At 41.7% G+C, this 13,842-nt stretch overlaps 1 protein-coding gene across 1 annotated transcript; it reads left to right on the top strand.

The window, feature by feature from the left end:
- Positions 1-1,576: 1,576 nt before the first annotated feature.
- On the top strand, positions 1,577-12,259 carry LOC145765629 (uncharacterized). The gene is made up of 5 exons (XM_082577461.1): positions 1,577-1,738; positions 9,284-9,348; positions 9,980-10,094; positions 10,660-10,888; positions 12,096-12,259. The coding sequence occupies exons 1-5, from the start codon at positions 1,577-1,579 to the stop codon at positions 12,257-12,259; spliced, it is 735 nt and encodes a 244-aa protein (XP_082433587.1).
- Positions 12,260-13,842: the final 1,583 nt, after the last annotated feature.

Genomic DNA, 13,842 nt, shown 5'->3' with positions numbered 1-13,842 from the left:
GTCCTGCCACAAACACGGCCGCATGCTCTTGAGCGGTGTCGAACCGGCACCCTTTCGATTGCTGTTTCAGGGTTCTCACCCCTCGGCTATGCAGCCGACTTTGAACTTTTGTTTGGTAATTACAGAGTAATGGAAAGGGAGGAATCGAACCCACGTCGTCAAAATGACACGTCTAAATGTTCGTCAATGTACTTGATGAACAAAATCAGGGGTGAACAGACTTTCCTATGCGAGGTCTTTATTCAGAAATAAATTTTCAAGACGCCGTTGGTTTTTGGAAATTAATATTTATTGCAAAAAGTCACATTTCAGTGCTAAGAGTGTAGAGTAAAATTAAAAATACTTTGTTACTGCAACAGAACGCCTGTTATCCAAAGAACTTTTTAACTGACATTTCAGCCAACAACTCAATTCGTTTAGCGTTGATGTCTACAGGCTTTGAATCAATGTAAAAAGGGAAATTTGATGGATAGGATACAATTGTAAACGCTATTGATGTTTCGAGGTGAAAATACATATGCGATGAATTGTTTTCAAATCACAGCAATTGTTTGCAACAATTGAAGAACAATGAAGAGAAAGATGTACGAAAGATGATGTCTTCGCCAACTCATGTTTCTACAAATTTGGTTCATGTCCTTCAACTTTCGCTTCAATAATTTCTTGCCATTTCATTCCAGTTTGAAGTTGAAAAGTTAGGACTTTTCTTTCAAACAAGCTTTGAGAGGAAGATTGTGACGACGTCAATACAGACGAATCTATGTAATCCGAAAGATAACAACCCCACATATTATTATTCTAACATAATACCTAGAGTCTTCTAAACGAAAGTTTTGTGGAGAAAAGATTGCATTTCTTTATCATGGAATTTAAAAATAACGTTGTTTGAAAAAAAAAACGTCAAAATTAAGTAATGCAGCTATGGTTCCGCGTGCACAAAACGATTTGCGTGCGATTCATTGTAGATATTTCTGACTAGGTTAAACGACTTAAAAGCAATTTTACGCTTCAGCTAGTTTCTATAACGCGCGATATCCAAGGAGGCTTTAAACAAATTCTTGTTGGAAATTTGCAGCACTTTCAAGACTTATTTTAAGTTCTAAAGCTTAGTAACAAGCATTCAGAATCGCGCATTGTTTGAGCGACTATTCTTTCATATGCTACAGAGCTTTTCAACTTCGGTTACGTCATAGTGAGTGAAAATAAGTTCTCTATAGCAAGGGTCCGCAAAAAATTGTTTGCCCGACCCAAAAAACAATACTTTTAATTCTTCGCGACCCAAATATTTTGGAAGCATATAATTTTGCTCAAAATACTTTACAATTTAATATCAATTTCAATACGGTCATCTCCGCGTATTAAGCCCACATTCGGACCGGACAATTTTGGGTTTATTAACCGAGGGACGATTCTCTGTCACTTCTATACTTTCAGTAATTTCGAAAGGACCAAATTGGGCTTAATAAGCGGGTGGACCTATTAACCGCGGGCTTAATAAGCGGAGACTAGGCTACCACCATTGAAAGCACAATTTTACACAATCGGATCCATAGGAAGGCATTTTGATGGAGGGAGGATGCGGATGTACGACTCCGACTCTCAGAATGACTTCCTTGCAGTGACGTCATTCCTCAAGTCTATGCCGTCTCGAATTGAAACTTTTGATTTGTCCGATTACCGCATGACTTCTAAGAAACTACATCCATGGGTAGAGGCGATCAGGTCTATGCCTGGATCGGTAAGCCATATTCAATTTTTGAAAATAATGTTTAGTTACGTTGATATAGTGTTGGATCCCATTCTTTTGCTATCGGAGTTTCAAATTTTGATATTTTTTTGCTGCTGTCACAATAAAACGTCACAAACAACCAGTGGCGTAGGAGCATATGCTGCCGCCCCTGGCTTTCGTTGAAAATGCCGCTTTAAGTAGACTGCAGCAAATTTTGAAATAGTTTAATGTTCACGCAATCTTTTCAATAAAAATAATTACAAATAATGTGCCGCGTCTCAGAAGTTCTATATTGCTTGAGAAAGAAGCCTTACTGTCTCAGCGTTAAGGTCAAAAACAAGGATGCCAGAGCTTGGTTTTTCCACCTAGATCTGGGTTTTTTTGACCACATCTGGGTTTTAAGTTTTTTTATTTCAAATTTAGGTAAATCTAGGTTTTTTTGTTTTTTAACTTTGTACAGAGCTTGCATGGTATTAAGGCACTGGGATTTTCGATAAATGGTCCACACTGCAACACAAAAATGATAAGGCACCGGTAATGTTTTTTGCATCAGCTACTGCAGTCAGTGAGGTACAGGATGCTCAAGAAATGATCCAACTTTATGAAAATGTGGATGACTAAAAATTGGAGTAGTACAACTATTTGTGTTACTGAACATTTATTTATTGTGAATTTGAGTTATTCTTTTCAACATTAAGTTCAAATGAAAAAGGCTAAGCAGGGTTTATTGCTAAGAACCAAGTTATCGTAGTTGTACAACAAACTGTAAGCAGTATGCAGGCATGATGATTCTCCTCAGCCGCAGTCTACAACTCACACTGCAAAAATTTTAGTTCAAAAGTCAAAACTAACTTTAATGGCTAGCCTATAGCCTACACTCATACATCTAGTTAGTTTTAGAAATTTTGGTTAAACACACACTGAACCTTGCTAGCTAGACGCTTTACCTTAAAAGTAATTTTGAACCAAAATCTTTGCTGTGAGCCCATATAGGCTTACCAAGCTCTTGTTTTTGTATATATATAGTTATATTACATTATATATTAACTACCATACCAACATAAGCATGGATATCATTTTGTATAATTATATATATAAGTATTTAAAATAGTGCTGAAAGCACACGCAGGTTTTTTTAACCGCTTTACTACATATTTTCTGGACCTGGGTTTTTTTTGCCTCATCTGGGTTTTTTTTAGCACACAATCTAAGTTTATTGGAAATTTGTCGCTGGCATCCCTGGTCAAAAATAAAAGACAAAAAATGGACAACAAATTGTATTAAGCAAATAAAAGATCAATAGCCGCCTCAAAATTGAACTTCTCGAGCTTTCGCCGAAGCAAAATCAGCAATAATATCTGTTAAGAAATATTTGGTAGGTATAGGATATTTCTTACAATATCTTCAAAATCAAGTTTTTGAACGTAGTCTCTTTCTATAGAAAGAATCGATAGAGCTGATAGCCGATCATCATTCATGGTAGAACGTAAATACGACTATCATTTTGAGCTTTGAGAAACCCCTCTCACAGCTCGCAATTGAAACAACAGATTTATGACGTAATAGATGTTAGGCTACAGTACTAAGAATTGAACAACAGATGGAGTACAGGCTACAGCCATCCAACATCACGCAAGAAGCAACTCGAGCTTTTTAGCTGTTGTTTTATCCTTGCATTTTTTAAGGTGTGCTAGCTGTCTCTTTGTAAATCATTTTCTTGTTTTACTTTTTATTTTGCATTACTTCATTTCTCGTGCTGTGTGCACTGTGCAGCTCATTTTGCCGCCCCTGGCGCAGAGCCAGAACCGCCAAGTGGCTGCTACGCCACTGCAAACAATCTGTAGCGCACCCAGCATGGGGCTAAGGGGGCTCAAGCCCCCCCCAAACTCGCCACTAAAATGAAGTTTTTGTATGCTCCTCATTTATACATTTTGCTTACAGGTTAGGTATGAATAAGACACAACAATACAACAAGGCTGAGCATTCTTCTTCTTCAATTGCCTTGCCTGAACCAGGCATCGACGGCCTCAGATGAATAATTAGACCAAATGTTTCTATTATATGTTGTATGCAGTGCTGTGTCAAGGGGGGGCCAAGGGGGGCCCGGCCCCCGGGCCCACCATCTCAGGGGGCCCACAAGTAATAGACTTTTGCGCGTCAGTGACAACTTGTTTTTTAGCTGCTAAAGTTTACTGCGTGTAGCCTTACTTCCATTGAAGATAATTTAGGTCCGGTACCAATGAGATGCTGGGCCCTTAAAATATCTCGAAAATCACCACATTATCTTGAAGAAAAGTTAAAATAGGCTGCGACAACATTAGTAAAATCATTTGTATTTGAAACAAAACAGGTTGGTTGCAATTGAATACTTGAAATCAAGAAGGGCCCAATTCCCACAAAGGTATGTTTAAGATAAATGTGTTGTAGTTATTTTGTAATGGAGTTTCAGGGGGCCCACAGGTAATAGACTTGTGCGTTTCAGTAACAATGTGTTTTTTAGTTGTTAAAGTTTACTGTGTGTAGCCTACTTGTCCATTAAGAAGATAATTTAGGCCCGGTACCAATGAGATGCTGGGCCCTTATACCAAAACATCTCTAAAAACATCACATTATCTTCAAGAAAAGTTAAAGTACGACAACATTAGTAAAATTACCAGTATTTGAAATAAAACAGGTTGGTTGCAATTGAATACTTAAAGTCAAGACGGGCCCTATTCCCACAAAGGTGTGTTTAAGATAAATATGTTTTAATTATTTTGGTTGTTTATTTTTTCGTATTTTGTGGTAGAACTTTGGAATTGGCAACTGTTGAACTGATGATGATGGCGTATGAGCGATGTTTCCAGGCTAGATTGGAGGGCAGGAAATCTTCAGCTACTCAGCAGTCTCGTCGTCCAGGATTCTCAGACCATGCGCACCGTGTGGAGGCCGGTGGATTAGGCAGTGGTGGATGACATGGTCTGCGGTCTGTTCCGTGGCACCACACTCGCATTCTGATGAAGGAGCCAGGCCCCACTTGTGCATGTCCGAACGAAAGCGGCCGACGCCAGTTCGCAGGCGGTTAAGCCTGACCCACGCAAGCCTTGCGAGGGACATCCCTGGTGGACGGGGATCGGCGTCGGGTATGAAGTCACGGAGCGTGGAGGTGTGATTTTGCCACTCCGTGTTCCACATGTGGTTCGTCCAGTGTGCCGCACTTAAACCAAGTTCTTCTGCGTTCTTAAGGAGTTGTTGTGCGGCAGGCACAAAGGGGCGTCTTGATTTCAGCCGCTGCTTTATAGGTGGTGGTCTCTTGAGTGTTGCATGGAGGAGATGGTCGGGGTCCAAAGCGCGGCGAGCGAGAGAAATCGTGGCTCCTTTACGGCGTAGCTCAGCGGGTTGGATGCCTGCTAGGATGGGTAGACAGTCCGTTGGAGTGGGACGCAGACATCCAGTCACAGTACGCAGTGCATCGTTGATGGCGGTATCAATCTGGTGGGTGTGAGAACTACGACACCAGACCGGCGCGCAGTACTCAGCGGTGGAATGAACAAGGGCTAGGGTAGCTGTACGAAGAGTTTTAGCACCAGCTCCCCAGCCGGAACCCGCCAATCGCCTCAAAAGTGCGACGCGTGTAGATAGTTTTTTGCGCAGTGACTTCAAGTGCCGGCGGTACGTGAGTGACCTGTCCAGGGTTATGCCGAGGTATGTAGGTTCGGCACAGTAGGGCAGGCGTTCCCCATCAATCTTGATGTTTATCTCACGCTGTGCCTCCCGGTTGTTAAGGTGGAAGGCCGCCGACACTGTCTTTGACTTGCTGAGCTGTAGCTTCCATTTCTGGAGGTACGCTGATAGTGTTTGCATGTCTTGGCTGAGGTTCCTCTCCACTGACTGCCAGTTTCCTGCTGAGTGCAGGAGTGCCAGGTCGTCTGCGTAAGCATATTTCCTGGAGATGGTGGGGGGCAAGTCGTAGGTGTATATGTTGAACAGGAGAGGAGCCAAGACTGAGCCCTGTGGGACGCCGTTTTTAAGTCGGCGTAGTCTGCTTCGACGACCGCTACCGGTTGTGAGGGTAAAACTGCGGTTTTGCACAAGTTCCATCATCATATGGACCATGTGTCTGTCAGGGAGCAGACGGAGTAACTTGCAGGTAAGGCCGCTATGCCATACGGTGTCATAGGCAGCCGTGAGATCAACAAACACGGCGCCAGCCTTCTTCTTAGCCGAGAAGCTGTCCTCAATGTCTTGGGTCATAAGTGTGACCTGATCTACGGTTGATCGTCCGTGTCGGAAACCAGCTTGTTCACGGGGGAGCTGCGGATCTATTATTGGTTCGACACGGGCGTAGATGAGTCTCTCGAGGATCTTGAAGGGAATGCAGAGCAGTGAGATTGGACGGTAACTCTTCAGGTCCCCTGGGGGCTTCTTCGGCTTGGGGACTGCAACCACAAGGGCTCTTCTCCAGATTCTGGGAATTCTCAGGTGGCGCAAACAGCAGGAAAGGAAGTCTTTTAACCAGGACTTTAAGGAGGCAGCAGCATGGAGTATCAACTCCGGGCATAGGTGGTCAGGGCCCGGGGCTTTACCTGGCTTTATGTGCTGGAGGGCGGCGGAAAATTCTTCCGGGGTGAACTCACCCGAGATGTTGTCCCCGTCTGGGGTTGTTACCCTCCAGAGGTCCGTCATTTCTTGCAAGACGGATCTATCGGATTCACGGTCTCTCGATTTGTATTTCCCGTTCTCCACAAGTTGTGAGGCGATGGAATTTGCTGAAACGGGACATTGTTGACGAGAGGCACGTGATCTGCCAGTTAGGTTGTTCAGTGTACTCCATGCTATGCGGCTGGAGTGCGTGAAGTCGATTGATTCAACGGCTTCTGTCCAGCGCTCCTTCCTCTTTGAGTCCAGCCTTGCCAGCAGAGCTGTGGCTGAGCTGTTGGTGTCATTGCCCTGAGGGGCGTGGAGGAAGTCGGAGTAGAGGCTTTTGCACTCCTTGTCCCAGCACGGTATGTAGGTCTTTCGTCGGCCGCGGGAGATGGATTGTTTTGCCGCTGATGTTATTGCATCACAAAAGTCCTGGTAGGCTTCTTCCACGTTGTTGGTGTGAGGGGATGGGAGATACTGTGTGGCTTCATTGGTGAGGAGGCTGTAGTACTCCCAGTTAGCCATTCTGAAGTTTCATCGATTAACAGGCTTGCTCGGGACAGGCATTATGAGCGTTGGAGCCGTGATAATCGAGGGTCGATGTTGGGACCTGGGGAACTTCTCTAGCACACGTCTGTCCGGTTGGCAATTATCGGGGTCATCACTTGCGAAAGCCAGATCGGGGTTTGTACCAGTGTTCCAGCGTCCGGAGAAGAAGCTCGCTGCACCCTTGGGATCGTGCAGTAGGGTGAGGTTGTTATTGGCTGACCATGAGGCCAGGCTTTCTCCGTCGGTGTTGGTGGTGTTGTAGCCCCAGTCGACGTGGTGGCAATTAAAATCGCCAGCATAGAGGCTGGGTTGGGGGAACACTGGGATAGCTGTTGGTGTTAAGCGTGAGGGTGGTGGCTTATAGACATTGATGATGTGATAGCCTGATATGTCTATGCATAACCACTCTATCTCCGACTGGGCACTGGACTGGTCTATTGGCGTCCAGCTCAGTTGCTCATGGACAAACGTGGCGAGGCCGTGTTTCCTGCTGATGGTTGCGCCTGCGAGTGTGAAGTTGGGTAATACCAACTTATCCACAGATGTGCAGTGGGTCTCCTGGAGGAGAATAACGAGGGCCTGATGTTTTGTGGCCAGATACTCGATGATGCTGAGCTTGCTGGCAGTAATGCCCTCGGTGTTCAGCTGCAGTACGATGGGTCATCGGTACTTTTCGACAGAGGAGCTGCCGCGCCCTGAGAAGGGCGTTTCCCTATCCACCCTGGGCTGAACCTGGGCCTGGTTTGCTCGAGTGTGACAAGCTTCGTTTCGCATATCTTTTCTCAAAGATATGGTACTGACGGGAGGGACCACGAGAAGGTGCTTGTTCTTCCCCCACTGTTGAACTGAAACCACTTTATACACTGGTGGGTTTACCATACTTTTTGTGCTACTGTTATAGGTTAAACCACGAAGTAGACAGCTCAATTTAAAACGATTGTCATAAATGGGCAAATTATATAAGACTTTGCATAACTTAATTGCAATGCCTTGTCTAAATTTTGCAAAAGCATAGATTAAAACCTTTCTTTAGCATAAGGTGAAAGCGTTCATGTTTTGTAGGTTAGCTTTTCTTTAGCATAAACTTGAAGAGTGAGGTACGATTGATTTTGAAGTCTGCCAATAACTAAACAAAACACATGAAATACTTTTTGTAATACTGGACTAGCTGAAAGTTTGGTTGGTCTATTGATATCCCTTTTAACAATAAAATATTTTTTCTACATCTACCGGTATAACTTGCAAAGTAAAAGTATTTTTTGAAGTGTCATAAGCTGCATTAAGGCTGTTGCACTTTTAGCTTAACGTTTTGGTTTTACAGGGTGTTTTGTTTTCTTAAGCTTAACTTCAAAATGAATGTTACTGGTTTACAACTGGTAGTCTAGTTCTAGAATGGTGTAACCTTGCTGTGTACCAAGATTTCATTCAGCATTTCATAAAGAAGATGGCTTGAACTAGCAACATTCTTGCTTTGAACATTTCAGATAAACAAAACTCTCAAAGAGGAATTCTTTGAAATGGCTGACCATGGAGGTTTGTCAGAACCAAGCAAACTTTGCTTTGCCATTATTGCAATTGGAGTACATTCGTTTACTATGATTTATTGATTACCAATGGTGCAGACGTGCTGCAAAACTTTTGCAGATGTTCTAAACAAGGGAATGTTTTTTCTCCAAGCTCTTTTCATAGTTTTTTTTTCAAAAGTTATGTTGAGCCAAATGTTAAACCTTGAATGTACCAGAAACCATGAAGCATTTAATGCGATCTTTACCCATGTCTTTAATTGCTGTGGTAAGAGCCAGATAAAGTGACCAGCAGGCCACAAGCTGAAGAACGACCACCGAAAGTAAGGCAAACAATTCAAAAACTGACCTCAAAGATCAGCAAGTAATAAGCGGACATTGAGTAGTGTAATAATCAATTCACCTGCCTTTAACTGTAGGCCTTAAAAATGTTTGTCTTATTTGTAGCGAAGTGGCTATTCTTACAACATATTGTAAAACTAGCCTCTGAAGCTATTCTTACAAGCACCACTCAAGCAAGACGTTGTTTACTCGAGCAAGACCTTAATGCGCTCAGGCGTTTCATCCGACGACGCTCATACGTATTTCGCGCGCATGCGTATTGGCTTGTGCTGCACACTTGATCGCAAAGTGGACCGCGGTAGTTGCTGATTTTGCTGATCGAAACTACACGTCAATGAATCCATCGTCATCATGATTACGAAGGGAGCATTATATTACAGTTTTGAGGCAATGGGAAAAAGAAAACTTTGTCAATGTTTATGTGAGAAATTCCATAACAATTAAACGCGCAAAACGACGTCTAGCACTTACATCCACAAAAACCTGGAATGAGCAGTTGAAGTATCGTACAATACAGTATGCTTGTGTGCATGGAGGAAGAACACCCAAATCATGTAGTCAAGGAAAAAGACCAAATCAAAGGTAAGTAATGATGGTTTTGTCCTTGGTGCCCATAGGTTGAGCTACTCATGTAGCCTATATGCATAAGTTTTGCTAATAGATTGAGTTTTGCATAAGTGCAAATTGCCTACATTCCTTATGAATGCTGAGAACTTAGCAAAATGCATATATTCTGCTGAACCATTCCCGCATGCTGTCTATTGTAATTTCCATTGAATTGTCATGCCCAGAATTATTCCTAAGTTGCATTGAATTACCGTACCCATTAGTTTTGTCAATTTCCCCATAAGTTACGTCGAATTGCTCATCAGCACAATTTGTCGAATTACCCGTAAGTCTCATGGAATTATCCATAAAGACATGTCTTATGGGTCTTCAACGCAGCTTTTTGGCAATTTGACGTGACTTGTAGGTAAATCGACTAGATTTATGAGAATGCTCGGCTGAACTTGTGGTAATTCAACGTGACTTTATGGGTAATCCAGCCGGACTTATGGGTAATTCAGGTGGGCTTATAGGTAATTGGATGCAACTTATGGGCAATTCGACATGACTTGCAGGTAGGCTACTTCAACGTGAGTTATGGCTAATTCAAGTGTACTTATGGGTGATTCAACACGGCCTATGTCACCTCATCTTTGTTGTTTTTCAGTACTTTTATCAAAGGTTGTCCATTTGGAATCAAAGTAAATGCAACGTCAGATGGAAAAGCGCTATGCATCACTGAGATTAGTAATGTCAATGATCATAATCATGATTTCAATGAAGTAAGTGGAAATAACCCTTTGTAGTAGTCATAGCCTTTGAGCTATGGTCACACTTGCTCTGTATATGATGAGGCTTTCATCAGAAATTATGTGAAGGATAAAAAAGAGCAATAACATTAGGGGGGGGGGTTAATCGGCTTTTTTTTTCAAATTCAATTTTAACCCAGGTTTTAGGATACAATAGTACATTCTAAGAACTCTAGTAAAAAAAATTTGAAATTTTCGTCTAAAACCCCCCTCTATCCAAAAAATTACTTTTCGTGTACAATTGCATTTTGATTATGACACTTGAAGTTCAAATATTGTTTGCTACTGTACTAAAACACGTTAAAAATGTTGCAAGACAGATTTTCTGATCTTGACTTCATCGTAAGACACGGTAAAGTGGTCATTTCACTTTGCGCGCATTACTACGCACATGCTGAATATGACCAGTTTGTGCGAAACTGGTCATATTCAAGCCGCCGATTCACCAAACCTGGTGATCTTGCCCATCTCTGTGGGTTGGACACCTGTCAAATGATATGTCGTTTTCTTGATTATGTGCATATAAATTATTTTTCAGAATGCATTTAATTTGATGCCTAAACAACGAAGATTAAATGAAACAGAAAGCAGTGTGATCGGAGAAATGCTTGCCACCAAAGCAAATAAAAAGTTGGTACAAAAGCACATTGCAGCTTCTACAGGAAAAACAGTTATTCTTAAAGATCTGCATAATATTGCCGCAAAACAGAGACCTTTGTATGAAAACACCTATGATGAACTTATTAATGAAATGAAGAAAGAAAAAGGTTAGTCGACAGACAAAACTTTTTTGTTTGTTATACAAGATATGTTCATGCTAAATAGTAGAGATGACTTTCCATGTGCAGTATGATAAGTAGTGATAGAATGAGCTCCGGTTCCGGTCAAATTCTGGCTCCGGGCTGGAGGTGATGTGACTCCGGCCTAGAGCCGGAGGTGTGTGTGCAAGCTGTGGTCAGGGTCATGACCTTGGATAAATCTTTTTTTTTTTGCATCATTGTAGTACTGCAGCAATGCAAGAATAGGCTACCAGGTTGCCTGTAACATTGGTCAACACCGTAGGCGTATTTGCAATCTATAGGTCGCTGCTGCAGATTGATTGTCACATGATATTGTGTGTGAGCATTCTTCTTAAACCATTTCAGATATAATGTCAATTAAGCAATTCGCGATTGACCTCTCGCTGTAATGGTTTAGACTGCAGATGAATTATTTCGATGACGTGGGTTCAATTCCCACCATTGCTAGTTCAATTTAAAGTGTTGACCGCCTGGTTTACCGGTCAATAGACTTCGTCTACTGCAGTGAACTGCGGATTACCAGTACGCACATCATAGTAGGCTACACAAGAAAAATATCTAAGTTTCAGACGTTTTTCTATTCAGAAAACGTTTGTCTAGTATAACCAACACAGAACCCTACAACGTGTGGAAAATTTGCAACATTGAGCTATAAAGGGTCAATTGAGAGTATTTTTTGCTTCATTTTCTTCACAAGAATTCATTCTACTTTCCCAACCTCATGCTCCAAAAATTTTTGTTGCAACATAAGGCGCTATGGGGATTGTAAGATTGAAAGCGGGATCAAGGAATTCAATCAAAGGTCTTCAATATCTTGAAACAATTCTACATTGAGTGGATAGAAATAGAAAACATTGCTAAACTTGAAATCTACGTAAAAGTTTACTCCTAATGGATCCTTTTAACGGACCCTAAGCATTGCCATGTGGCATCTTTTAGAGAATTGGGTGAGAGTGGTATACAACCGCTCAGTTGGAACATTGATTATATGATGTAAATATTACCAAAGGCATAAACATCCTTCCTCTGGCCAATAATTAGAATAACATAGAATAGAAAACAAATTTCACTAAAAGTTGATGTTTTTGCTTTTAAATCTGATGTAGTCTGGCCCAGGATTGCCAAGATTCTTGCTTTGTAGGGTATACTAATCCTCAGTTTATTTTCATTTTAGGTGCCGCAGTAGATGTGTTTGCAGATGATGACAAACAATTGCAGGCGATATACTTTCAAACGAAAGACATGCGGGAAACCTTTGCGGCATATCCCGAAATGCTGCTGATTGATGCAACCTACAAACTTAATGACTTGAGAATGCCATTATATATGTTATGCTGAATGTTGATGGCTTAGGTCAGAGTGAAATTGTGTGTCTGTGGCTTGTAGCCACTGAAGACAAACTGACTATCAGCAAGCTGTTAACTCAGTTTAAACTCCACAATCCAGCTTGGGATAAAGTGGAGGTTGTAATGGCTGACAAAGACATGACAGAGCGGGATGCCATGATGAAAATGCTACCTACTGCAGAAATTTTAATTTGCTATTTTCATACCCTTCGCACTTTTCGTAGAGAAGTTTCCATGGAAAAATTAGGCATTTCTTCAGCCCAAAGGCAGGTATCACTTGAAATTTTAGGAAAACTGGCAAATGCCAAAAATGAGTCAGCTTATAAGTTAATGTATAACCAATTCGTTGAAACAGTCCCAATTGCTGTCACAACATATTATAACGATAACTGGCATGCTATTCGACATCAATGGGTGGATAGACTGAGCAACTTGAAAGCTAATTTTTTGAACAGAACTAATAATCGACTGGAATCCATCAATGGAAAGTTGAAAAGTGTCATAACAAAATACTCAGGAATGACAATGTTTTTTAAAGATCTGATGGCATGTATCCAATCTCTTTCCACCGAACGTGACCACAAAGCGTCAAATGCTTTCCTTAAGGTTCCAATGGATGCGATTTCAAGTGTGGCGGAGAGACAATACCAACAGCTACTGACACCATTTGCATATATTCATGTGCAACAACAATTCAAGTTAGCGGAAAAGGTTGTCATGTCAGAGATTTTGAATGATTCTGCCATAGTAAAATCTCGTGTCCATGGGGAATTGGCAGTCACAACAACAGCATGTCCTTGTGGATTCACATCATCAATGCTGCTACCTTGTAGGCATGTCTTGGCAGTTAGAAGGCAGCTCCATATGTCAGAGTACAATCCCAATCTTTGTTCAGAACCGGTGGACAATGCAATATTTTCTTAAATCCCATCGCCTGACAAGAAACTCACTGGACAACGGTCCTGCATCCACATTACCAGCTGTTGAGATTCTTAACAAGCCTCAAAGAAGATGTGTTTTATCAGAACAGCAAAAGTATCGCCGGGTTCAAGATATTTCCCAGAAGATTGCGTTAATGATATCTGAACAAGGAATGGATGAATTCCAATACAACCTGGATAATTTACGACAAATTGCAGAGTTCTTGCAGGAAGGAAAGAAATTCCAAGTTGTGAACTTTTTGGGTCAAACTCAGAAAGGTAGGCCTATAATTATATGCTAGCACTATTTACTAAATCAGAAAAACTAGACTACTTTTTCAAATATCTGAAGAGATATGGGTTAGTTACTGCAACTTGCGTCGTGATTTTGCACTTTTGCAGTCAATTCTTTTTTGAGCAATGATTTTTATGGCGTTGAGCTATCCAATAGGTGGGCTAATATGTACTGCATGCGCACTAATTTACGATTATACAAGGTTGCAGATGCTCAGTAATTCTGCTTTTGTGAACAACTGCATGATCCTTTTCAGGCACTGATACTGGAAGTGCTGCTGCAACATCTTCCAGCAATGATCCTGGAATTGCATTTCCTACGGTCTCAAACAGTACTTTACAGCACACACCCGGTGACGTC

Source organism: Aplidium turbinatum, chromosome 2, assembly GCF_918807975.1.
Source record: "Aplidium turbinatum chromosome 2, kaAplTurb1.1, whole genome shotgun sequence".
In the NCBI taxonomy this organism is placed as follows: Eukaryota; Metazoa; Chordata; class Ascidiacea; order Aplousobranchia; family Polyclinidae; genus Aplidium; species Aplidium turbinatum.
Note: the sequence above shows the minus strand (reverse complement) of the source record. Positions and strands in the feature narration are given on the sequence as shown.